The 27,363-nt window shown below is 41.6% G+C and overlaps 2 protein-coding genes across 2 annotated transcripts; both read left to right on the forward strand.

Moving 5' to 3' along the window:
- Positions 1–380: 380 nt before the first annotated feature.
- On the forward strand, positions 381–6,678 carry LOC141570136 (ankyrin repeat domain-containing protein 26-like). The gene is made up of 4 exons (XM_088789356.1): positions 381–634; positions 1,808–1,878; positions 3,033–3,170; positions 4,568–6,678. The coding sequence occupies exons 1-4, from the start codon at positions 559–561 to the stop codon at positions 5,570–5,572; spliced, it is 1,290 nt and encodes a 429-aa protein (XP_088645482.1). The 5' UTR covers positions 381–558; the 3' UTR covers positions 5,573–6,678.
- A 13,361-nt stretch (positions 6,679–20,039) lies between these two features.
- Positions 20,040–27,180, forward strand: LOC148759265 (optineurin-like). Its single transcript, XM_088789380.1, has 3 exons — positions 20,040–20,324; positions 20,989–21,191; positions 25,101–27,180. Exons 1-3 carry the CDS (start codon positions 20,090–20,092, stop codon positions 25,242–25,244), a joined length of 582 nt encoding a protein of 193 aa, XP_088645506.1. The 5' UTR covers positions 20,040–20,089; the 3' UTR covers positions 25,245–27,180.
- Positions 27,181–27,363: the final 183 nt, after the last annotated feature.

A 27,363-nucleotide genomic window follows, 5' to 3' on the forward strand; every position in this document is an offset into this window, starting at 1 on the left:
GAATATCTGTTTATCTAAGGCTTAAAAAAATGAATTCTGAAGATATTGGAGCATTTAGAAAAGACCATTTTCTTATCATAAGTATTTTCTTATTTGAAGTAGTACCATTCATTAAAAGTTTTTGTAAACCCATGTTTGTCACACATATTTAAACTTAAGTGGTTACACATAACTTTTGATAATAACAAAAAAAAATCATACCCTGCACCATCTTAAATATTAAGAAATAAATTTTTAATTGGAAACACATTATGTAATAGAAATTGCTGCGTGACAATAGTTAATTAAACTTACCTATGTAAATGGCAAGTATAGGACACCTAAAATAAAATGTACTCTGAAGGAGTAGTGTTTGGAGGAAAGGAGGATGTGTGACTGCTTCCGTGAAAAAGGAAGTTTACAAGATAGTCAACTTTGTGTAATTTTAAATCCTAATAAACGAAAACATAATCCCAGAATTAAGACTGGGATTCTACTTCTTTGACCTCCAATCATGAAACTTGTCAGAGATCCGGGGATTGGAAAGTTGGCGATAAAAGGCCATTTGCATCACACTCAATGAGCAAACCTCTGTCAGCATCCACAGAGTTTGGACAGATGACCGTAATAGACAAACGAAAGACTCAGATTGTAGGTGTGTTTCTGTTAGGTAATCATAGGCTCCATGACTTGTGTGAATCACCGCTACCAGAAAACAGAGAAAGCAAAGAAGGAAATAAAGATACAGAAAGTGTTCAACCCCAGCCCACCTCTACGTAGCTTCATCATAGTTCTGACTTTCCAACAGTCATTTTGTGGCAAAGTCTACTTGACGTTTATTCTGTTTATGCAACTTACAACCAAACAGAATGACTTTTAGCAAGACATTGGCATTCTTCCTGAAACACAGTAACATATGGAAATAAGAAAGAGAATGAGGTGAAAGGGTGATTTCCTTTAGACTAGTATTTAGTGTACTCTGGGGAGTGGGCAGCAGGATTATATGTACCACATAGGGACCAGATGGGAAAACTTCAGAAAGATCTAAAGGTTGCCTAGTGAAACAAAACATAATTTCTTAGCTTTAGTTTTATATTCTGAATTCACAACTATCAGTTAAAACTGATAGTTGTAAATGAAAAAGCACCTTTGAAACCAACAATCAAATATTTCTTGGATTTTCTATGGCTTTATATATTTTAGAAATACTTTCCCAGCAGTGATGAGAATCATTGAGAATTGAATCCATAGCACTTCCTTCTCAGCTGTGTCCGCAGTCTGTCTCCTCTTCTCTCCCTTCTTCCTTAAACCCCAGTGCTGAATCCTCAATGGTGAAAAGAAATTTTCAGAATAGTAGAGGAAAACATTTCAGATATAAGGAAGGGTGTACACAGATAAATGCATCAGAAGTAACAGTCATTGTGGAAACAATGAATGACGTTGCAGTTGAATCTTAGGGTGTTGTTCAAAAGGTACAATTACGAGGTAGAGAACAGAGTATATAGTGCGATTCGATATGTTTGTCCTGTATTTCTAAATTGCGTTTTGTTTCTGATTGTTTTTCCATCGATGTTCAATGAATGAATTGGTGGATTCATTTTTGACATGTTTGTATGCCTTTTACTTTGTGACATATTACCCAAATGGTTTGTTGAAGTGTGAGCTAATTAGAAGTATTTCTTAAGTAAAGTAAAGTATTCAGGAAAAGATTACGCTTAATTTGAACTCTCAATTGATAAGATGTTATTTTCTGTATCTATAAAGATGATAGCTTTTATCTGACTGTTCTAAGTAGTTTGTTTTAACTAATATGTAGACTTGTCAGCAGGACAACACCTAGGAATGACATCGGAGGAAGGGCAAGCGAGGCTTGATGGAAATGAAAAGAACTACACACGTGTATGTAAAATTTAAGCTTAAATTTCTAGTATAATATGGTTTTCTGTGCTTTAATAATATAATAGAGTCCAATTGAAATTACCTTTCAAGCTAGCCTTTTAGAGTCACACGGTCATAATTGAATGATATGTATAACATTTGAACTAGTTAGAAAACTTAAAATATTGTTAGCATCTATACATATTCACAGCTCAACTTTATCCTTGAATTGAGGCAAAAAATAATAATAATAAAGTCCTGAATATTGTTTGCTCCTTTAATTTTTATAACTCCCTTACATAATAAAGAAAGTAACATCAAATATTGAATCACGTGATGAGACAGTTGAAATTATGAACCATGTGAAAATGATGGCCACTGATTCGGGCTCACGTGAAAGGAGTCAGTGGTTCAAAATGTGCAGTTCCCTATGGCTTGTCACTAAGGCCAAGGTTAGAGATGGATTCTTCCTTGTGACCTCTGTGTAATGGACATCTGAGTGTACATTCAGAGAGAGAATGGGGTCATGCAATCAACTCAACTGACTTTTAAGAGAATCACGCCTTCCAGGATGGGACCTTTGGTTATTAGGGCACAAACAATAACTTTCTAATTTCTTTCATTTCAGTGTAGGAAATCAGTAAATGTGACTTAATTTTTGATCTGCTCTTATTAGTGGGTGTTGAATAAGTTAGAATTGGATGCAACAGATAACTATGTCAATGTATAACACTATCATAGTGTATAATTTGTATTAATATGTAGGAATTTACTTCTCTTACTGATTGATGTTAATGATGTGGGCTCCTAATTAAAGTTTGCCTATTCTCCAGTTATTAATCTTTAAAAGATATTCTTAAATTCACTATAGGGGCTCACTATTTAAGATGTGGTGTGGTGAACTATTTTAAGTGAGGAAGCCTCTGTGACATTAAAAATCATTTACTATTTCATTTTTGGGGTGGGTTTAACATATAAGCGATTGTTTAGTGCAAACGGTGACAAAATTAGTTTTGCGGATTCATGTTTTTCTTCTAATTTAGATTAAGGCAACTTATTTTTCACTTTCTAGTTATAATCCAATAATTTAGGAATAAGTAAACGTAGATTAAGATTTTTAACAGTTAAATTTTAGTTACATTCTAATTTTTCTTTGTTCATATTCGATTCTCTAGGTTGTACAAAAGGAAAACGACACGCAGAGGCCACTTTCTCAAGAACAGGACAACAGAATATTAGAAGATGCAATTCTGACCAATTGCGTTCAACAACAAAAGGAGACAAAAATAAATCTTAAGAAAATGAATTCTGAGGTATTTTGTTTAGTTATTTTCAAATATGTGTGTGCGTATTTGTGTATGGACATATTTTGAAAACCAATGTTGTACCTATGGGAATTCTAGAGGATGTTAAATGTGTGTGTGTGTGTGTGTGTGCATTTTAGGGGAAGTGAGATTTTCCGTCCATTGCAATAAATGATATTCTTGACTGAAATCCATTTATGTCCAACAATCAAGTAGTGACGTTCCCAATGTCTCATCTATAGGGGAGGCTTTCAATACTTTTTACATGGATCAATGAGCTTTTTACAATCTCAACTCTATTGCTACTGATAACAGAAGTTTCAGTTTGAGGCAGGGATTTCATCCCCTTGCTGTGTTAGCAGAGAGGTTAGTTTTCACTTCCACTGATTGTAAGGAGTAGAAGCATAGCCAGGTCAGAGACCGTCTTTTAGATTTCATTGTCCTGCTTTTGAGAAAAGTAACAATTTGCTCCCAGTAGAGTCCTACTTCAGTACTAGGAACTTTTGAAGAAATTGGATGCCGTGATACATACTTAGTGATAATTTATTGGTGAGTATTTTATTCAAAGAAGTCAGTGTATTTTCCCCTATTTCACATTTATTTCTCCTTTCAACATCATGAAAGGGAAATAACACTTATTGCAGCAGCAAATAATCTCACTATTTTCTAAGAAGAGCTCTATAATTTTTAGCTTATTTTCCCTGAGTATTTTGAAATCTAAGGCGTCTTTTGAATTTATATGTTTACACTAGAAGAGCAGCAAGCATACTATTGTAGAGTCCAAAGTCCTGGGGAAAATCCTGACCTTGCTCCTCTTTTTAATCATTCTGTTCAAGATTGTGATAACGAAATGAGTTCATTGATGTATAAAGAAGTGCTTAGCGCAATGCCTAGATTTATCAGTGATTAGTAGATTTAATCTTATAGGTGACTCTGAAAATATTAGAAAAGTAAAATATATTTTGAGTATTCTTGGAAAAAAAATTCTAGGAAATGTAATCAGTCCAAATATATGCAGAGTGAATACTCTTACTGTGGGATAGGTGTATATTCAAACGGTAACCTCTATTTTAAAATGTAGTCAAACTTCTTACTCTTTTATTTCATGCCTTCTGGGTTTGCTGCCTTTCCAGTTCTGAGACTCTTACAATTCTCTTATGATTTTAAAGTTCTCTTTTTCACTTTCATGGATTCAGCATCTTACATTAATTTTTTTTTTAACTTTGGGGAATTTCTGCTTGTATAAAGTTGGAGGTTTGCATTCAATGTTGTATTTTTCCAATGGGATATCCACTTATTGCAACCTTTTCATTATATAAACATTTAGGTTCTTCTTTAATTTCAGACGATATCATGATATGCCGTTTCATTGAGTGCTAGCTACAAGTCTCCTTTGTTTTACTTAGGTTTCTGAGAGTTACGAAAAAGAAAAAGACCTGTTGCGTGAAAATCAGATGTTGCGGGATGAAATCGCCATACTAAGACTGCAACTGGACACACTGAAACCTCAGAATCAGGAAATGGAAAAAAAATACTTTGAGGACACTGCAAATGTAAAACAAAAGGATGACCGTCTTCAAAAGACGATAAAACTGAATGACAAAACACTAACAAAAACAATATTTGAATATAACAGACAGCTTAATGTTCCAACAGCCGAGAATACAATTCTCCAGTTGCTGAACTCTCAACTGGAGAATGAAAGTCGAAGCAAAGAAAGATTGAAAATAGAAGCGGAATCCGACCTTTATATGCTGGCTAGTGCTTCTCTCCATCATTACGAGCTTTGTAAGCAATTAATAAGACACCTACAAAATGCTTTCCAGGGATCAAGAGATGAATGCTTGCATTTCATGGACAAAATCAGGTTTTCTAGGTGTAACCTAAAAGAAAACACTGAGATTCTTTTTCAGCAACTTTCTAAAGCTCCAAGTAAATCCAATAGCTTAGACACTGAGCTCCCTCACACAAGATATGCTGTCAGAGAAAGGACATTGGTTTTTGAACCTGTACTGAAAGACCCAAACCAAACTCAGTGTCAAGAGGAGGAAATTGAACACATGCATCAAAGGAAACAAGGAAAAGTGAACACATATACTGGAGAGCCGGAATCCCTAAAGGAGAAAGGTTCTGACCTGCAAAGTGGAAATATGCTTCTTCCACGGCAACTGGGTGATGCGTTCAACAAAAGTGACAATAATGAAAACTCAGGAATGAGTATTCAAGAGCAGCTTCAGCAGCTCAAAAAAGCGCTTCAAGCTGAATGTGAAAAACAAGATCGTATTGTGAAAGAGAGACATAAGGAGGCAGTCAACAAATTGAATCAATTGGAAGGAAGAATGTGCCAGTATGAAAAGGATAAATCAGAAAGAGAAGTAAGTATCCAGAAAGATAGTTTTCAAATTTCCTGAAAGAAAATTCAGTGTTCAAATATTTGATGATGGCTAAATGTTGCAAACTAGCTGAATATTAAAAATACATAGATTACAAATGTATTTGCTCTAACAGCTTAAAAGCATACATTGTATCCAGCCAATAAAACTTAGACCTGTGAGGTGCTTTCCTGTGAGTAAAGGCATTGTGTTGACTATGAAATTTTAAGGTATAAATTGTTGATAGATACACATTGATATGAATGATTTAGTCTTAGACCGCTTCACTAATAATTTTCATCTTTCTGTTACCACATTGCAGTACCATTATGAAGCAGATAAATGGAAATGCTCCTATGCAAACAGAGTTTTTAGAGATAAGGGTTCAATTAAGTGGATTAATAGCAATAGATAATTGGACAACTGTTAACCTCCGCCATATCCCAAACACACACACACACACACACACACACACACACACACACACACACACATTTGATAATTAAGAAGCATTTATTGATTGATTTCAATGAGAGAGCCACTGTTCTATGCTCTGTAGCCATAAAGCTGGGGTAGAGATGGGGGTGAGAATCTCAATACGTGATTTCTCCCTAAGTCGCTTACAGAATAGAAAGAAAAAAGATCAAAACAAACAAACAGAACAAAGCCCCATGGGTGCAAGGTTGTAAGCACAGCAATCAAAGCCTGCTAATGTTATTATAGACACACAGGGATGGGGCACCCAACCCAATCTGAAGAATGGGTGGAGGAGGTTTCAGCTGCGCTGAGCCTCAAAGAAGAAAAGGATAGAAGCCAGGAACAGAGGAAGGGAATGGAAGTGGGCAGACAGCATGAGAAGGGTAGCAAGGAAAGACATACACACAGTGTGACAGGGACAACACTGCAAGGTGACTGGAAATGACACGGGTGCGGTGGGCATGAATGCGTAAGCTGGTAGGAGATGGGGATCGAATCTCCTAAGGGCATCTCAGCAGGGGACCAGCATGGTCAGGTCTCAGTTTGGAGCAGACCTCTTTGGCATGGGCTATGGAATGGCTGAGGCAAAAGAAGGTCGGAGCAGGACGCACAGGTTGAGAAAGCATCAATGGGAGCTGGGGCCAGTGTGCGTGGGAGCTGGCTTTTATCATCTCACAGAAGACAATTAAGTCTCCAGGAATTTGGGGGAGAGACTGTGAAACCTTGGATAACTTGAAATCATCCACAGTAGGAATATTTGCTCTACAGAAATTAATAATTGCTGTAAAGCAAGGCATCCCTCCAGAGCAGGTGGTTAACCATTTACCAGCACATCACTGATGGAGGTAGAGATGCTAATAGATTCCAGAAAAGTTAAGAAGTAACAAGGGGCAAGCCTTGATGATTAATTCACTATGGGGGAAGAGTCAGAGGTGCCTCCAAATTTCTAATGTATACAAATGGGTGAATGTCAATGACGTGAGTTGCGATGGAGAATAGCGAGGAGAAGACAGTTTGGCCAAGATAATGAATTTCGGGGTTGTAACATGTTGATTTTGAGATGCCAGCAAGCAATTGATTGCAGACGTCTGAAGCTTGGAGGAGGGTATGCGAAGGCCATGAGGGTCAGTGAGATTGTCCAGGGTGGGGAAGGAGAGCGTAGAAGCATTAAGCATTAAAGGGTGCTGAGGGGGAGTGTCAGGAACACAAAGATTTCAGCTGTGAGCGAGCTCTCAGATGGGGCATTCGGAGCAGCGGGGAAAGCACAGAGCATGTGATCACAGGTGTCAAATGCAGCAGAGAGGGTCAATAAAATAATTCAACGGTAAGTACCTGTAAGTGATGCGTCCCATTTCACCATCTTGAGGTATAAAAAGTGACATTTCGGGGCCGGCACGGTGGCTCAGGTGGATAGAGCTCCATGCTCCTAATTCCGAAGGCTGCCGGTTCGATTCCCACATGGGCCAGTGGGCTCTCAACCACAAGGTTGCCAGTTCAATCCCTGGAGTCCCACAAGGGATGGTGGGCTCCGCCCCCTGCAACTAAGATTGAACACGGCACATTGAGCTGAGCTGCCACTGAGCTCCCAGATGGCTCAGTTGGTTGGAATGCGTCCTCTGAACCACAAGGTTGCCGGTTCGACTCCTGCAAAGGATGGTGGGCTGTGCCCCCTGCAACTAGAAAAATGGCAACTGGACCTGCAGCTGAGCTGTGTCCTCACAACTAAGACTGAAAAAGGACAACAACTTTACTTGGGGGAAAAAAAAAAAAAAGGTCTGGAAATACACAGTGTTCCCCAATAAAGTTCTGTTCCCCTTCCCCAATAAAATCTTAAAAAAAAAAAGTAGCATTTCTTTAGTATTCAAACACCCAATCCTCTAATTATCAACCACCCATCCTAACATTCTTAGGGTTTCTACCTCATATAAAGTCAGACATGCTTACACGGTGTAGATATCTGTCCCAGAAAATGAATATATTACATTCTATTACCGTGTTTCCCTGAAAATAAGACCTATCCAGACAATAAGCTCTAATGCATCTTTTGGAGCAAAAATTAATATAAGACCCGGTCTTATTTTACTATACTATAAGACCAGGTCTTATCTAACATAAGACTGGATCTTATATTAATTTTTACTCCAAGAGATGCATTATCGCTGATTGACCGGCTAGGTCTTATTTTCGGGGAAACATGGTAGTTCTGTTTCTCTGAACAACCCTGACTAATACAAACAAAAAGCCTAAACTGAAATTAAGTTAATTTGGTGACTACTAAAATAGGACACCAAATACAATGAACCAAAAGGAATTCACGTTTTTTTTAGAGCTAGACGGAAGCTAAGAGTTCACCTGTCCTGGCCTCTTTACCTCCCTGATAGAGAGGTAAGTCCCAGGGTACTCTGCCCCTTCCTGCGTCTCAGGCTGGGCCCAGGTAGCCTGACACCCAGGCCTGTGTCCCCCACTCCACCAGGGACTTCTGAGAAGAGAGATGTCTCATTGTGGAAAAAATAAATGAGATGGAAAACAGACAAATCACATGTGTGTCAACACTGACAGGTGAATTATTTAATCAGAAGCAAGAACCTATGCAGAAAATGAAGTACTGAGACTATTTCTCACTCCTCAAACATACATAGAAGATAATGACAATACTTTTCAGACCATGACAAAGAATTGTGATATCATGATTATTTTTCCAAATCACTGGCTCTGGCTAATTAAGACTTTAACAGAAAATTTTGCTCCAAGAACTCAACAGTTTTACAGCAAAACAGGGAAACAAAGATTTAATGTTAACTCCATGTTCTGCCTTGATTTGATAGCAAAGATGGCAGGCACTAAGACAGCTTCTCTGTATACGCAATGGGAAAGGAGTAGGAAGCCATTAATAAGTAGTATTATTACTATGGTATTCCTATTTAATATTCATAGAGGACCAACAATCCCCTAAAGGATAAATACCCAACTCCTTCCCAATGAGTTTATTGTTTCATGATTTAGGGACATAGGATGAAGGAGAGGAACAAGGACCCCCCCCCCCGCCCCCCCCGCCCCCCCCACACACACTCTGGTGTTTCATAAAGCAGCACCATTTTCCCTGGGATTCAAGATACTTGGCTGAATCTGCTGCAAATTGGCGGCAGTTGAGAGTCTACTCCCAGAGCCTCTTTCTGATGGAGGCCTCGATTACACACCTCACTCCTCAGACTGTACAAGCAGATGCTGCATATCAGTAAGAGGAAATCAGTCTGAGTCCCTCTTTCCAATTCATTCAGGTGTATATCTAGAAGTGGGATTGCTGGGTCATGTGGTAATTCTGTTGAACTTTTCGAGGAACCCATCCTCAGAATATTTGGAGTCAATGGTGAACTGAATCTAAAGCTCAAAGGAAGCCCAGACCAGCTCAGCTACTGAGTAGATGTTGGCCCAACAGGAGAAGGGACATATCCTTTCTGGGACAATATGATTATTTACCTCAGGCTCTAATGTTCTTTTTGGTGTTTTTCTGCAACTCGACTGAAGTATAATTTACATGCCACAAAATTCATCCATTATAACTGTAAACTCAGTGATTTTAATTACACTAATAGTTGTGCAGTCATTACAATCCAGTTTTAGAATATTTTCATCACCCCAAAAATACCTTCGAGCTTGTTTGCAGTCAAAGCTACTCCCAGCACCAGCCAAGCCCAGGTCTGCTTTCTGTCTCTCTGTTTCCCTTTTCCAGACATTTCATATATATATATACACAATCATTGTCTAGGTAGATCTTTTGGATCTGGTGTCCCAAGTATGAATATTAGTTTACTAGCTCAGATGTACATAAAAATATTACATAGCTTTACTTTCCACTCAGCCCGTGCCAGGAGGGATGTAGGGAGATCCACTGTCAGGCATCACTGCGGCCTGGAGTGGAGGTTCTCCTTCTCTAGGGTCTTGCAAAAATCTAGAAGGGCCTTCAGTACCATTGGAATCAGGACCACTTGTTCTTCAGCCCATTCATCTTGCTGCTGATACCCTCATTACCCAACACAAGGGTTCTTCTAAGGAGAAGGCAGGCTGCTCTATTATTTCCAGTGACAAGTGTGGACTCCAGAATCTGCCAAAACTGTGGGGCCAGGTTCTCTAGATCTAATAGATGCATCACACAGCTGTGTGACACCAAGAGCTTGCCTGGTGTGGCAGGGGCTCAGGAGACCACCAATCCCCACCCCTTCCACTCTAGAGTAGTCATTCTTCTCTCCAATTGCTGAAAAGCCCCCTACCCCATCCAGCCTATCTCCCCTTTCCCCACCATGACACCTGGGATATATAAGGTGTTTAGTGAGAATGAGCTCTCTCAAAAGGATGGTGCAATTGCCCTTGAAGTAGGAAACACAGGGATTAGCTGCCTTCTTCAAACAGAAGGAGCTAGGGGGTGGGGAGGAGCACAGAGATCATTTACATAAACGAAGGAGTACCTCCCTAAATACCCTACCACAAAACCACATCAGCGAACAGCTAAAAGCAAGTTACAGTTTCAGTTTTCTTAGGGGCACTTAGAGTCCATCTACTCGTGGAAGTGTGACAGAGGAATGAGGTATCGCCTGGACTAGTCAGGCTGAGAAACAAAGCCGACTCTAACACTAGCAATCTAATAATACAATTAACACTGCACCAGGCATTGTTCTGAGCATTTTACATGCATTCTTCCTTTAATCCTCACCAGGACACGAGGCAGTAGGTGCTGTAGATTTCAAGCCTTTGCAGCAAGCTCTGATTCAGAATTCAGAATTGTTTGGCTGTTAGCAAGGTAACACATGCCTGTAATTTATATAACATAACTCCCCAAGAGGATCTGAAGCAGTTCTCATACAAACTAGTCAATGTGCCTTCAGGGAAACAAATAATCACAAGTGGTCTAAAGCCTGTAAAAGGCTTTATTTACATCAGTTTAGGTCAGGTTTTGTCTTTAAGTGAATTAAGAAAGGGTTTGGTTCTCGGAACTTTTTGTTATTAGGGATCCATAGTCCTGCCCCCATTTTACAGAGAGCGAATGAGGCACAGCACCAGCGTGTTATTTGTCCAAGGTCACATAGCTGCATAGTAAGAAGTGGTGGAGGTGCTCAATGCCTCAGAGGCCCTTCCTGCTGGGAGCAAGTAGGTGGAGAGAAAATTCCCTTGACCACTTTCTGTACCAGAAACTCATCCCCAACCTTTCCACTCTGTAGCATGGGCAGCATTGCATATGAGCTTCCTCCAGTCCCACCCCCCTATCCCCTCCCCCCTCCCCAGCTTCTCTCATACTCAGTTCATCTTACCTTACTATGGTTTAAAATAGAAGAAAGCCCAGTGGAGTGTGACTCAGCCCAGGCACGCCTACCAGGCCCAGGAGGGGCGCTCTGGAAGTGAGTCTGGGGGCAGTTACTAACTCGCTAGCTGCCCCTGCTCTGCTCCCGGGGGTTAACCTCAGGGTGGTGTGAAGGGCCAGGCAGGAGGAGCCGGCCCGGAGCAGGCGGTCTAGATAGCGAAGCAGAATCCTGCGGAATCTTTCCAGGATGCCAGGAAAGGGAGCATATGCCCCTTGCCACTTGTATTAGGATTCCCCCGCATCCCCGTGCCTGCGGCTCATTTCCATCTCATCAGTGAGCAGCGTGGATGCTCATCCACACGCTGCTTATTCCCACTGATTTCAGCAGCGTCAGCTCCTTCATTCCAAAATCAAGGCTTCCAGGTATGACGTCCTTCTTGGTCTTCAGCGCAAACCGGCTCCCAGACACTCTTCCAGACCACCTGCAACCCCGCCCTAATTGCTGTTTTCCAGTCTTGCTCGAGGGTCCCATTGCCTGCCTGGTGCTCCGACCGCTGAGATCAGATGACTTCTGCGTCAGGTGTGCTCATTCCTGCTCACCGTGCTTAGACTGCAAACTCGCGCGGTTCTCCCTCCTTCCTCGTCTTGTTTCCTTCCTTTTAATTCTGACAAATCCGGAAGCATCTTCCCTCCTCTGGTCCAGTAGAGCAATACCCCTGCTTCCCAGGTACAATCCAGGTCAATGCAGTAATCCCCCTGCCTGGGGCAGCTGAAACATCCAGGAACAAAACCAGGTGTTTTGTTCCCTGGTAACAAAACCGGAAAAAGCATCTTGCAGCCTTTTTGTTTATAATTAAAGGTCTATTTTAAGCATAAAATCAGGTGGAAAGCCATGCGTGCTCAGTTACCTATATCCAGATGTAAGGCTTTTAATAGAGATCGACGCCTAGTTCCAAGGATGCTTGGGACCATCCTCCTCTTTCCACGGGGTGCAGCGACCCCCTGTGGATATGGCTTTATATAGGGACCCCCGCGGGGAAGAACGACTCCGCACACATGGTTTAATTAATAATTTATTTTGATTAACGCCATTCGTCACGGTTATCACACTGACACCTTGGCGCAATCCTCATTATCCCGGTCGGCGCCTAGAGCCAGCGCGAGTCGGCACAGGGAAGAGAGGCGGAAGGACACTTGGGGCAGGGCCCTCGGTGGGCTGGGGCCTTCGGAGGGCGGGGCCTGTCGGGGGCGGGGCCTGTCGGGGGCGGGGCGGCATGTCGGGGCGGGGCATGTAGGGGTGGGGCCTGTCCTGGGCGGGGCCTGTCGGGGCGGGGCCTGTCGGGGGCGGGGCTCGGGACATTCCCCGCCGCGGCGGGGAAGCCCACACGGCAGTCAGCTGAGCGTCGCTGGGCGGGGTCGCAAGGCGGCAAGTCAGCCCGAGGCTCCCCGAGTCCCCGCCGCCGCCCTCCCGCGTGTCCTCTGGTCCGCGTTTGCATCCGGGTACCGAGCCTCCCCCAGCGGGCACGATGCCGAGGAAGCAGTGACCGGGAAAAGGCGGGAGCGCGGGCGCGGGGTGATCCGGGGCCGGGGGCGGGTAGGGGTTGCAGGAGGAGGTGGCTCCTTCTCTATCTACCCTGGAAGCTGTTCCCGCAGACCCCTTCCCTGCCATCCTGACCCAGTAGGGGAGTGGGTGGCGAGGGGTGGGGCGTCCCCTCCTGTGGGAGGGTTTCCAGTTCCCGGCGGATCCTCACCTGGTGGGAAAGGGCCGCGAGGGCGGCCATCCCTCAGCGCCCTTCCCCCCTCTTCACCGGCCTGGCTGGCGGCAGGTGACTCCTCTGTAGGTCGCAAACGTGGTTTAAAGTGATACCCTCCCGCGGGTTGGGAATCACTGTGCAGCTAGTGCCTCATTACAAGGGAAGTGGTTAAGGGTACACCTTTGGGAGACGTGAAAAACTGAAAACTACTCTAGCTTTAGGAAACGGCCCAGGAACACTGGAGAACAAATGACTTCTCTCAGGTGGTGGGATACTGAACAGCCACCTGAAAGGAATCTTCATAAACCGTTGTGTCTAGTACGTGTGTGTGTGTGTGTGTGTCAATGTGTATATACATACTTTTATACTTGTATTTAGACAGAGAATGTGAATGTTTCATGAGGCTGAGGAATTGCTTTTACTGTTGGAGATGTGTAAGCTGGAGGCAAACATCGAGCAGAGAAAATGAAACCAGGTTCGTCTGCCTCCTCCACCAGGAAAACTGTTGTACGGAAATGTGTGCCAAAGAGATATTTAAGGAAAACCAAAGCTGTAGGCCCGTAAGGTGGTGGTAGGACATGGAAAGCCTGAGATCTGGTTCAGCAAGTGGCAATGTGAACGGCAAACCCCCCTTGCTCTTTGTCTAGGGGCCAGGCTAACCCTCAGGCCCTGCCCAGTCTGTAGTCAGCTGGGAGACCCTGAGGAGGCCGGGCCAGGGACTGCCCTGGAATGGACTACCCTGGAGAGAGGAGACAATGATTAGAGTCTTTGGGATGAACGATCCGCTTTTCCACTGGGACGGTTTCAGTAGTTCTTTAGATATTGTGAACAGCATTATAAAAGTAGTGTCGTTTTGTAATTGACCTCAGGTTGCGTCTTATGCTATGGAATCGAAATAAACCCTCTAAAAACCAAAAGAAACTTATTGTTGAAAGGAACTGGTCATTGTATTTATTACCTTACTGTGGAAGCCCCCCCTTTAAGTAGATCTCCGAGCCCTGCTTCTTGTGAGTTTTATAGATACTTGAACTGTGTGATATGTTCTTTGGAATCTATGGAACAGTAAATACAAAGGAAAAGGAAAAAAGTAAACTTTGTCTTTTTGAAATTAACATCTATTTCATGCAGAAAAAATATATTACAAGTTTTCATTGTTTTCACTTTGATGTACATGAGGATTGAATAACAGAATATATGTTATGAAATGATGTCCAGATACCTTTGCATTAAGTTGGTGCAAAAGTAATTGTGGTTTAAAAGGTTAAAAATGAAAGCAAAAACCTCAATTACTTTTGCACCAACCTAATAGTAATATAAAAAACAGTACTAATTTTCAAGGTAAGTTTTAAAAGTTGAATTTAAGAATCTGGAAGTGAATGCCGTAGAACTGTAGTAAAACTCATAATACTAGCGTGTGGGTTTGTCACCTACACAGCAGGAAGTGTTTCATTAGTGTTAGACTTTAAAATACCTTGTTAAACTATATTTTCATATCATTTCAACAAACATTTCCTGAGGGCCTGCTGTGTGCCAGTATCTGGGAAGAATGAAATAGAGACCATGGCCTAAGTTGGACAGGAAGATGGACGGGCATGGGGTGAACACTTTGCAGAAAAGGGCCAGGGAGATGGAACACAGGTGGAACGCGCTATTGGGTACACAGAGGAAAGAACGGGACATCTCCTTGAGCTGGACATTGAACTGTCCAGTGGCTGTTTGTCAGGGCAAAAGGGGGCCATTCATTTGAAGCACAGGGCAGAACACAGATACAAGGGCATAGAAGCAAGAGTGCAGGGAACTGTGAGCTCTGTAATGTCCTCTGGGTGTGAGTGGCATGGCGACAGGAGATGATATTGGTGACTAAGTGACAGACTGATCCTGAAAGGCCCTATTTGTCTCTCAGGAAGGAGCTGGACCTCTGTCTTGTATGGGAAGGGTTTTAAGCAGCCAGATGAGCTCATGTTGGGGAAAAAAACAGTGGGCTGAGAGGGAACGATCTGAGAGTCAGACTGTGTAGGAGGCTATGAAATTTCATTCAGCAAGTATTTGTTGGACCCCCAAATATGCCAGGTAATGTCCTAGGTGCTGTGGACAAAATAGGCAGAAATCCTGTACTCTGTAGAGTGCAACGTTGATATCTATAGTCCAGACAATACAAGAAGGGTCTGACCTAAGCTGGCGAGGATGGAGAGGGGGCGGAAGTGACAGCCTTTGGTGACCCATTAGTGACCCATTAGACTTAGAGGAAGAGGAAATGGGAAGAATCAAACACAACTCCCAGGTTTCTGCCTGGATGATGAGGTGAAATCTATTTCCATTTTCTGTATATTAGCAAATTACAAAATCAGAATACCATTTCTGGCATAAAAGATGAGCGTTGTTTTTATCCCCCTAGAAGGATACGTACTTAGAGTTATTTCCCCAGGATGGGGATGGGTTTAGTTGATGCAGTCTTGGAATGTTGTAGTCACACAACAGCCTAGCCAACTGTCCCCCCGTGTCTTTCCTTAAGGAAAGAAGAGTCTGTGAGACTGTGCCTTTCTGGGACTTTGTTCCATCCTCAAGTTTACACCTTAGGTCTCTCTGTCTGGTCCCCAAAAGAAGGTTTGCAGCCAAAGACGGGTAAGATATCTCACAGGAGATACAACCTAAGCCAGGCGGAACTGAGTGGGGACCCCCAATGAGCTGCCTTAGAAAAATATGGGAAGGGGCCTTGCCTCCCCTTCCCCCTGCCTGGGAAAAGCTGTTGCTGGCTCTGGCTTTTCCCTGGCACCTGTTTGTGAGAGAAGTTACAAAAACAATAAAGATCAGTTCTCTCCACTTAGCTCAACGGCACTGTTACAAAATAACCTTAATTAGGACATTGTGGAACCTTGTGCTTCAGCTGTTGTCTGACAAAGGGTACATACCTTAATTAGGACATTGTGGGACCCTGTGCTTCAGCTGTTGACTGACAATGGGTGATTGAGATAAATGTTTTTCTGTTATGATGTGTGAGTTTCAGAGACTGTGTAAGAAACAAGGTTGGTTTCTCTTGTTTTTGTATACCTATTCAATAAAAACCCCCAGTAGGCCTTATTCTGGGCTCCAGTCCTCTGAGACTGAGAGACCCCTGGCCTTCAGAGAGATTTAACTGCATTAAGTCTCTGTTTGTTTCTTTCTTAAAAACTTAACCCAAACCGCCCCTTCTCGCACCCTCACTGCCCCTGTTGCGCTGGATGCGACAGAATGTCACTCAGCTTCCTTGTGAACCCAAACCGGAATTTGCCAATAACCAGCTATTGTCTCCGATCACCAAATAGGTTTTCACTGTTTAAAATTTCTTCATTCACATGGGGATTGAACCTATGAATACTTAATCAGCAAATTTGGAGAATCAACCACAACAGTGTAGGGTTAGACTTATTCTGTATTACTGTGCTTCCCCGAAAATAAGACCTAGCCGGACAATTAGCTCTAAAGCGTCTTGTGGAGCAAAAATTAATATAAGACAGGTATTATGTTAGATAAGACTGGGTCTTATAGTAAAATAAGACCGGGTCTTATATTAATTTTTGCTCCGCAAGATGCATTAGAGTTGATTGCCCGGCCAGGTTTTATTTTTGGGGAAACAACGGTATTCCCACTGGTCCAATGTCTAGTGGGTGGAAGTCAGTATAAGGCAGATTTAAGGTTAATACAAAATGACTTTCTGACAATCAGAACCATCCTGTAATATAATGGGCAGTTGCCTGCTAAGGTCATTGCTCATAGTTTCTGTCATTGAAGTCATTTACGCCTGGTCTATATGACCATCTGCCGCAAAAGCCAGACAAGATTTATTTTTTCTTATTTTTCTTTTGTTCAAGACCAGGGTTAAATTTCTGATCCGCCATCTTGGGCCGCCAGAGCCAGAATAAGGAGTTGGACTGGATCATTTTAAAGCCCAACTCAGGGATGAGATTTAAGCTCATGCCTACAAAGTCAAGCCATTGCTATAACTACAAGTAGTTAAGCAATTCCAGAATTTATCATTCTGGAGTTAAGAATGACAAAAATATATAATCGGGAATTCAAATAGTGGATCTGGGAATAAAATCCCCGAGATTTTGCTTTTGATCTTTTGACCTTCTATGTAGCTTTCTTTCTTCCTCATCAGGGAAATCTTGACTAATCCCGTGTTAAATTAATTCAGCCTTCTGTAGTTAAATATCACCTTTGCTTGTAAATGACACATTTCAGATCCACATTAGTTGGACTTTTATGGAAAAATCTGGACTCAGGTAGAACCTTGGAATAAATGGCTTAGTGCCAATTTCCATAACCTTTGAAGATGCGTTCAAGGATGTATAATACATCTCTGTTTCATTGAAAGTAGCTCAAGGTGTTGTCAAAAACAGGGTAAGTACTCAGCTTCTTCTAAGTGGCATTCTACCAAGAGACTTTTCACATATGCACTGTACTGTGATAATTCATAATGAGGCCCCTTGAAATATTCTAAAATCATAAAGTTCTCTTTGAGTCACCACAAGTCAGTTAAATTGCTGTTAGTAATATTTTGGTACTAATTTACATGCTTATCATTTTGGTATTTACATACTTATATTCAGCGTACAGGCTAACTGTTTATTTACTGTGACATCTGCATTACCAAATAATTTTTCCTAACGGTGCTGAATAGCAAAGGGTTTACTATAACTAGGATAGGCATGTATATTATTAGTGTGAGAGGGTGGCATGGCCCTGAGGCTGTTAGGGTGCATGTGTTGAATGGTATGGGTTGGACTGTGACCTTATTAGAAGCTTAAGAACACTTTTTGAGCTGAAAACTACTGTAATGACCATTTGCTAGATAAGTCACATTTGCTAACCATCACAAGAAGTCAGGTGACATCTGGAGGTCACACATCTGGTTATTGGCACCCAGTGTTTATTCTACCGTCTCCCTTAGTATAACCCTATTTTTTTCCTGGTGTCCTTATAAAATCTGGGCAACCTGGAAAAGTGAGAAGCACCAATGTAATAATTAGAACCTGTTTAACTTCTTTGTGGTGTGTCTGAAGACTTGGTAGAGGCATAAAGGATAGTCAAAGAGGAAAAATATCTGGGTGGTTTTCTTTCCTCCCTCTCTCCTCCCCTCTCCTTTCCTTCTCTTTCCCCTCTCTTGGAAAAACTATTAAGGAGAAATGTGTGCATATAATAAAATGGAACGAAACACATTTGTGGATACCTGCTTAGGTACTTTTTCAAAAAATCTGTAAAATATTTCCATTTACTTTTTCGAAGTTTAGTGTAATCACCGAATACCTGAGGAAATTTAATGTGCAGAAGTAAATGATACACGTTACAAGGATTTTATCTTTAGGTCTATTACCTAGAATTTTAGTATTCCTCTGCAAAATTGATGGGAACACCGATACTAAGTAAAAACCCATTTTTATGAAATGTTAGCACCAACATCATTTCTGTACAAAACTGAATTTTACAGAAAGCCAGAAACTGGCTTTATTCAAATTATTTTTGTCCAAATTATTTTATGCAAAATAATCCAGATTATTTTATTGTGGAAAACAAAAGCAGTTCGTTCTCGTCCCCTGATACTATCAGAGAGCACACGTCAGCAGTATCCTCTTTGCTAAACGAATTGGGATATGGGGCACACTGGTGACTTCAACGGCTCACACTTGAATATTGTACTTTATCAGTGTTTTTTTACTTCCCAACATTGCCATCTTCATTAAAGAATCTCATGAGAATGCCTTTCCTTGTGCTAGCTGTCCTAGGGAGAAGTCACACAGGTGACACTGTTGGGGGCCTGCTGTCCTATCAGTAGTAGCTCCATCTCTGATTTCCTACAAGTACGTTTATACCAAAGGCAGGTCGCCATTCTCTTGGTTCCAGGGGACCCCCAGAGAGCCCAGGTGCCGCCTCCTGTTGGATTGGGAGGAAGTACCACCCTGCATTAGTGTGTTTGGTTGCCTTTTCTTGTATGGGCACTGGGAGAGCACTCATAGTCGTGATGATACAGTGAGACATCAGAGAGTATACTTCTCTCTCCTCGTCTTCACTGACTGCAGGGTTTCGTGAAAAGGCTTATCATCTTCTTCATGAAATGTGTAAAAGAAAATGTTTGCCTGTAGCATGTAGCCAGTCATGAGAAGAGAGTTCTGTTTGCCCAGGTGATAGGCCCTACAGAGGTGGAGTTGGGATACACTTGTCTCTTATTGACGTCGGCTTTGCCCCCGCTAGAGGTTAATGGTATGCTTAAAACAGTCTCAGAACATGCAATAACTAGGCGAGATTTCTTAGTCTTTTTAGTGTGCTTTGCAAAATGATCCAATATTGAAGCCTAAATATTCAGTCATCCCTTTATGTCCTATAGGTCTGGGTTTGGAGTCATCCTTGCTACTTGGGTGTGCCTCTTAAGTGACCTTGGAAGAGCTATAAAACCTCAGTGAACTCAGCTCTGTCACCTGTAAAATAAATATAATTGAGTTTCCATGAGGATTAGAAACTGACGTGTCTGATGCAGTGATTCGGGACATAGTGAGCATCCGAAATGTGTTAGTTCTCCCTTTCTTCTTAGCCAAAAATACAAGAAATAAAATATGGAGATTAATAGCTTATTGAAATATACTTAACATACCATGCAATTCACCCACAATATGGAGACTCGAATGGAATGATGTGCATGGGAAAATCAGCTTATTGATGCTTTGCCCATATCCACAGATACACATATATATACATACATACATACATACATACATACATATATATATATATATATGGAAATCCTCTTGAATGACTCTTGCTAAGATTCCTGATCATCATGATGCCCTTTTGCCCGTTTTTTCCTCCTCCATTTCCCAGCTCCTCACTGTACCCCTTTACACACCCATATGCACAGGCATCCAAGTGCACACACATACACACTGAGCTAGGATAGCCTTTGTTTAAAAGAGTCAAAAAAATATTCAAAATATGATGGGAGGGAAAGTAGGCAACTTTTGGAATACATATTAGCAATTGCTAATGGATTTGGGGTGATTCATGGGGAACCCTTGCAGAGGACGGACAGCTATATTTTCTGTTTGTAACTTTTCCATAGGATCTGTTGCCGTGTCCCACCAACAGCTTAACTGCCTAACTGAAAAGGGGGACAGCCCCAACGAAACCACAGGAAATGGACCCCCCAATCTGGCTCACCCAAACCTGGACACATTCACCCCAGAGGAGCTGCTGCAGCAAATGAAGGAGCTGCTGATGGAGAACCATCAGCTGAAAGGTAAGCAACACCTGGCCCCCGTGTTTCTCCATTCACCCTGGACCTTCCTGAATATAATACCCTTTGTAATAAGGCTTGTTGGTGAACTCCCTGCTCTCTGTCTGGTTCCCAAGGAGCAGAAAGAGCACAGAATTAAGCTTTCAGTAAGGCTAAAGCTGCTTTCATTGTTTACTTTTGGGTGAAGGTAAGAATAAAAAGTATTGTATGTGTCTCAGGGAAATGGCATAATGACATTTAGTTAATTTGAAAGGAAACAGAACGAAAGAAGGCTGCTATTATTGTAGAGTTAGTCCTAAATATCATTACTTTGTTAAGAGGAAGCATTCTAATATCTCAAGCCATGGCTTTTGGCAGGACCTGTGTTTGAATCTGGTTAGTCTTTGTAGTTATACACAGGTACTTGTGCTATATGGAGGTAACCAAATCAATTTTATTTTCTTGAGTCTTATGAGGACTAGAAATACCCTTAGACCCGCTAGTCCTGTCTGAAAACAAAAGCCCCTCATCTTGCTACAGTCTTCTTCTGGCTGACCCTTAGGCCCAGGCCCAACATGGCATCTTTAGATCCAGAGCCTCCTGGTGAAGGGGTCTGAGGGGCAGTGAGATTCATGAAGTCAGGTTCAGTCCCCTGGTGTGTGACACCCTCACTCTGAACCCCATACAGAAGCCATGAAGCTAAATAACCAAGCTATGAAAGGACGATTTGCGGAGCTTTCAGCCTGGACAGAGAAACAGAAAGAAGAACGCCTGTTATTTGAGATCCAGAGCAAAGAAGCCAAAGAACGCCTAATGGCTTTGAGTCGTGAAAATGAAAAATTGAAGGAAGAACTTGGAAAACTAAAAGGGAAAACAGAAATGTCATTCCAGGTGAGCAGACTGATTGGCTGTGATTTTATTTTACTAATATTTGTAGTATCTTATTTGTAGAACCTTATTTGTCTGGACTTCTAGATCAAAACCTTTCATGGTTCAGGTTAGACAGATGTTTTGCATTACCTTGAAAGAAATGTTCTTGCTGAGAAGATTGGTTGCAGTTTTAAGGGCCATGAATAATCACTGTTGGGGGAAAGAAATTTGTAAAGCTTTGACCGTATTGATTATAGTCAAAAGAATGTTGCAGTTATAAACTAACATTTTGTATTCATTACAGACAGTGCAGAAGGACCTCTACCTAGAACCATCCAAGTGTGTTTTTAGTGTGTGTCTGTGATATAAAATTGCATTTTAAGAAATCTATTACTCAGAAGTGTTACTTGTTGACCTTGTCCTTCCTCTCTGTCTAAGATAGATTCATCACTTTTCATTGTACATTTACTTCTGAAAGATGGTTTAAGAAATGTCATCTTGTGATAGAAGATTATACAGGGTTGCCGTGTTTTCATTGACCCAAAGAACCTGGGAAATATGCTCACAGCCAAGAGTGGGTATCAAAGATGTTAGTGAAAAACAAAGCAGAGCACGTGAGCAGCCTCTGCCTGGTTGCTAGCGCTCACTGGGTATTATTTGTTTACATGGACACAACTGCTGTTCATTTTCTTCCAAACCTGGATCTTAACTCTTTGGAGGACAGAGCACTGGGTTGAGTCAGGGAGGACGTAACTCCAGATATCAGTGATCTTTCTTGAGACTTTACCTTGAACTTTGATAATCTCTAATTCCTTGAATGGGTAAAGAATGTGAACAGAGAAATAAAATGGAAAGAAAGTAATGAAAAGGGGATGGTATAGAATAATCTAAAGAATGAAAAGTTGTTTAGAAAAGTATCAGTTGGTATCAGTGATCTACTCATCAACTCGTGCTCGTGAGACAATGGAAACATTGAGCTTTAATACATTTATGTTAGTGTTGGAAATGTTTCACTGTGGATAAGGCTTACCACATCTGATGCTTCAACATGTCTTCCAGTTGGAAGAGCATTAAGTCACGTTTGGGGGGGAAATCGCTCATTGTCTGAATGTTTTTGAGGTGTAATACTCTGAAGAAATGATTACACCTGGGACATATGAGTAATTTTCTATTCTCTGGAAGAAAATGTCTTATATGGTTTTCCTCCCTTGGCTTTTGGGAGGTGAACTGACAGTTGGCTTCAGCCGGCTGGGACCTAGCACATTGAAGCCAAAAAGGAAGCTTCCAGAAGCAGTTTGAGATTGTCTGCCTGGAGGTTTTCTTACAGATCCCAGCATTGGAAGAAGTTGAGATCAGAAGTTGAAACTGTGGACAGCTTGTGTCAGTGTAGGCGATCTGTCGAAGTGAGCTACAAGCAGGACTCAGAAACGAGTCCTTGGGACACAAGACTTGGGTATTTGCGACAATGAGATACTTGGGGCTCTTTAATACCCTTGGTCATCAGCCTTCTCCCCCCCAAACTGTGCCTCCCGGGCTGACCCCTTGCCTCCCTTGAGGTGGTTTTTAGGTGGTTTTGAGGTTAGGCGGTCATCTTCCTCACTTAGTAAAGCTCTCAAGGCCTGGGACTTGTCTCACTCATGCTGGCCCATCTTTGCCACTGTTCCCACAGGGGGGAATCCCCCCTCAGCATCAGGGCTTCTCAAGTGTTTTGTCCTATACAGGGAAGAGAGTTGGAAATTTCCTCTAGAGATCTGCCTTCCAATCCTCAGGGTGAGGCAGAGGCATTAATGGTTCTGTTTGATTTCACTGAATTATACTTTATATAATGTCTCTACAGAGTAGTTTTTAAATTTTAATGCAGACTGCTAGGCGAAGGTCATTAGATAGGCTTTTCTTCTTGGATTATAGAATGGGATATCAACTGGGCACGTTGCTAGGACAGTAGGATGGAGATATTATCTAAATACAGAGAAAGACAGAGAAGTTGCTGTGTTTCACAAAGTCAATGGTAAGTGACTAAAAGTGAGGACAGTGTGACAAATGGTGGAATTGGAGCTGAGATCCTAGAAAATAAACCATGGGAGTTCTAGTCCAGGAAGTCAGTGAACAGACGCTCGGGGGTAAAATAGAGAGACATTTAAAGTGTTAGAGTACAAGGTGTCTATGGCCAAACAAATAGATTCATATTTTCTCAAAGGCATTTAAGAGATGCTCAGAATTGTGAAAAAGAAAATTAACCTGACAGTCGGAGGTTCTAGTGTCACGGCCTTATACCCCTGGTCCTCAGACACTTGTTTAAAACTTCATTCCAGGAACATTCTTTTATAAGGAGACAGAAAAGTCAAATAAAGCTCTAAGCCTCTTCCTTTTTTAAAAAAATAAAACTCTATTTCCTACCTTCCTGCCAAGGTAGTTTTGAAAAATCCATTCCATAAAATGTTCTCTGACAGATCAGGTGGGTAAATGTGAAGATTCCTAATGATCCTATGTAGTCTTGCCTTCATCTGTTTGCTTCCTGGTTCCAGGCTCAGTGGTACCTTTCCTTGTATGTTTTCCTTCCTTTACATGTACGTTTCTTTGGTGTGAGTCATTACTAAGAGAGATGGCACAGGCTCTTAATCTTTCCTTGCAGACCTGACTCTTCCGTTTCACAAGGAGTTGCTTTGCTCAAAGGCCTGTGCTAGTTTCCCAGCAAGGAAATGCTGCAAATGAAGGAAGAGCATGATCTCGATGGTAGGAGGGGCACCTCCCTGCTGCAAGCTAATACCCATCCATCAGTTTTTAACATTTCACGGACGAGCTGGTTTATGTTCCAGGCACATGTCCTTCTGATACTTTTTGGTTCCACTGCGAACCTTTGGGCCTGGTTACCATCCCTTAGGAAAGCTGTCACAGAGAGGGGTATGTGTGCGGTGCATGTCAGTTTTCTGATGTGTTGCCTCCTCTGACAATCTCAAGTGTACATATTTCTGGTGGTGCCATGCCCTCAAGAGTAGTGAAGGTTTCCTGAGGAGGAAATCAGAGAGGCCGAGAAGGTCAGAGCTGGAAGAGACCAGAGACCCTGTGTGCCATGTCTTTCTTTCTAACTCAAGTAAACTGAGGCTAAGACATTAAGTGAATGTGCTCATGGCAGCACGTACACTGATTAGCTGAGTGTGGAGTCGAGTCTGTTCTCCCTGCTCCCAAGTAAAACCTTGCCTCTAAACAGGGTCTTTCTTCCGACTTTGTCGTATGCAGTGATTGCATCTGGCTGAACACAACACGTACTTGATGTATTGGTGAAATATTAATGTTTATAGGGCCTGAAATTTAATTTTTTTTGAGCTTTCATACCAGCCTCTGAACTTTCAGTTTGCTTATTTCTCACCAGACTTAAGTTTAGCATCTTAAAGCACCAACCCAGAGTATTATAGTATCCAGACTATATACCTGGGAGAATTTTGGATCTTTCATTGTGTTTTGCTGTTACTGTGCCAAGTGATGTCCTTGATGCTTTGGCTTCTAAGTGGACATGACAGGTATGGGGAGCGAGGGGGTGGGTGTGCACTTGTGGAGTAAAATAAAAAGCAAGAGGTTGAATTTTGGCAGCATTTTATCCTTATTTTCTGATATTCTGGACTAAAATTTGCAAGTCTACCATTGCCAAGGTCTGGTTGGTTATTTTCATAATATCAGATTATTCCAGCATGCTGAGGAAGCCTTTCTTTCATGAGGTTATTTTAATTTGCTATTATTTGAATACAGTAAAATGATATGAAAATGTTATGTCAAATAAATTGCCAAGGACAAGCTGGAATATTCTGTTGTAAAGCATAGGTAGGGGACCAAGATGTTGAAAAACTGCCTTCCCAGTGGGTGTGGAGCACTTGAGTTTGAAAGCCAGGTTCTTAGTTTGATTAGTTAATTTGCTTTGTTCCTCGTCATTTCCAGGACCCCACTGGGGACCCCAAGGCAGTAGCAGAACAGGAAATGGAACAGCTAAAGACCCAGGTGGCGTGCCTTCAAGCTGAAAAGGCAGATCTGCTGGGCATTGTGTCTGAATTACAACTCAAGCTGAACTCAAAAGCACTCTGAAGACTCCTTTGTTGAAATTAGGATGGCTGTAAGTGTTTTGGCTTTGGTTTTGTTTTAAGCAAATTACAAAACCTCACCTGGACAGTTGATACAAATACCACCATTTCTTTTCAACACAGAGGAGCCAAGTAGTGGGAAAATTTCAGTGTAGCAAAGATAAATTGGCTCTTATTTCTTAAGTATCACATAATGCTTGTAAGGGTTATCATTGCTGAAATGGAAAAATATCGACTACCTTTTATGACAAAAGAGATCGTCCTTCTTTTTTCCAGTATGTCCTGACAAACGGCCTTCTCAGTATTTAACAACCGGTAAGTCAGTGATTAGTTGCCAAGACTAATGTTTTCTACGTGGGTATCAGGTTGACGAGTTCCTCCTAACTAAGGTAGGGCTGAAACCTAGAACTAAAATCCCTGATACCTGAACATCCTGGCTTGATTTACATACTATGTAAGATATTATGAAAGCACGTCCCAAGACTCAGCATGTGTTTTTCTCAAAGAAGTAAGTTAATCTTCATTTTCAATAATCACAAGAAATAGGGGTGTAGACAGTATAAAATTTATTCTGAAAAAATTAGGTGGTTTGTGGGGAGAGGGAACAGTAGATTTGTCTTTCTTTCATTGTTTGTCAAGTTTAATATGTCACGTAATTTGTGTTTTCTAAACAAACTTAAACTGACAGCCAGTAAGGAGAGGGGAAGTGTGTAAGAAGTGTGACCCAGGAGAATTGAGAAGCAGCAAGGAAATTCAACCCGAATTGGAAAATTCACCCTAGAAAATGAAAATAAGCTGTAGTTCAAATGTAGGTCAAAACACTGTGGATGTGTGAGTGGTATGACAAAGGCTCTCCTTCAACCCTGCACCAAATGGCTCCTAACCCACTTACTTGCTGAGCCAGGAACTGAGCCTATGCACCAGTGAAGTCTGGCAATTTCTAAGATACCAATATTGTTTGTTTTACTTTTTATCACCACTAAGTTCTTTTTAAAAAACCAGTTTTGCGTTCACACAGTTTAAGAATCGGTTGTTCCACAACTCTGTATAGAAAAACTGCAGCTCCTGGGCCACGCCCCACCTGCTTTTCCTGCTTCCCCAGATAACCACTTTCAACAAATTTAGCTGGTTCTTTCCATATTTACCTCCACATATCAGGCTTAAATTGCCACTTAAAATATCCCCCCTGTTTTAAACATAGTTTATTGATCTCCCACTATGAAGGATGAATATTTAACTGTCTTTCATCCCCATCATCGTCATCACACACACATGCTAGACTCACTAAGATAAAAAGAGAGAAGACACTAATTAACAAAATCAGAAATGAAAAAGGGGAAGTTATCATGGGTGCAAATAGAAAGGATCATCCGAGAATACTATGAAAGACTATATGCCACCAAATCCAATAACCTAGAAGAAATGGACAAGTTCTTACATACATACATATAGCCTTCCTAGGCTGAACCATGAAGAACTGGAAAATCTAAACAGACCGATCACCAGTAACGAAATTGAACCAGTCATCCAAAACCTTCCCAAAAACAAAAGTCCGGGACCAGATGGCTTCACCAGTGAATTCTACCAAACCTTCAAAGAGGATCTAATACCAATCCTGCTCAAACTCTTCCAAAAAATTGAAGAAGAGACAGTACTCCCTAACTCATTTCATGTGGCCAACTTTACCCTGATACCAACACCTGGTAAGGACAACACAAAAAAGAAAACTACAGACCAATATCTCTGATGAATACAGATGCAAAAATCCTAAAACAAAATTCTAGCAAATTGAATGCAACAATGCATTAAAAAGATTATCCATCACAACCAAGCAGGGTTCATCCCAGGGGCACAAAGATGGTTCAACATCTGCAAATCCATCAATGTGCTACATCACATAAACAAAATAAAGGACAAAAATCATATGATTATATCAATTGATGCAGAAAAAGCATTTGACAAGATACAACATCCATGTATGATTAAAACACTTAATAAAATAGGTACAGAAGGAAAATACTTGTACTTAATAAAGGCTATGTATGACAAACCCTCAGCTAATCTCATAATTAATGGTGAAAAACTGAAGCCCTTTGCTCTATGTTCAGGAACACGACAGGGCT

Source organism: Rhinolophus sinicus, chromosome 1 (genome assembly GCF_057876585.1).
Source record: "Rhinolophus sinicus isolate RSI-liver-muscle chromosome 1, RSI-T2T, whole genome shotgun sequence".
NCBI lineage: Eukaryota > Metazoa > Chordata > Mammalia > Chiroptera > Rhinolophidae > Rhinolophus > Rhinolophus sinicus.

Bases quoted from the DNA above. Each gene is read 5' to 3' on its own strand.
- LOC141570136 (XM_088789356.1), top strand. From the start codon at position 559: ATGAGCAAACCTCTGTCAGCATCCACAGAGTTTGGACAGATGACCGTA. The intron at 1,879-3,032 runs GTATGTAAAATT...TCGATTCTCTAG, and splicing joins ATGAAAAGAACTACACACGT to GTTGTACAAAAGGAAAACGA. The intron at 3,171-4,567 runs GTATTTTGTTTA...TGTTTTACTTAG, and splicing joins TTAAGAAAATGAATTCTGAG to GTTTCTGAGAGTTACGAAAA.
- LOC148759265 (XM_088789380.1), top strand. From the start codon at position 20,090: ATGGGGAACCCTTGCAGAGGACGGACAGCTATATTTTCTGTTTGTAAC. The intron at 20,325-20,988 runs GTAAGCAACACC...AACCCCATACAG, and splicing joins GGAGAACCATCAGCTGAAAG to AAGCCATGAAGCTAAATAAC. The intron at 21,192-25,100 runs GTGAGCAGACTG...CGTCATTTCCAG, and splicing joins AAACAGAAATGTCATTCCAG to GACCCCACTGGGGACCCCAA.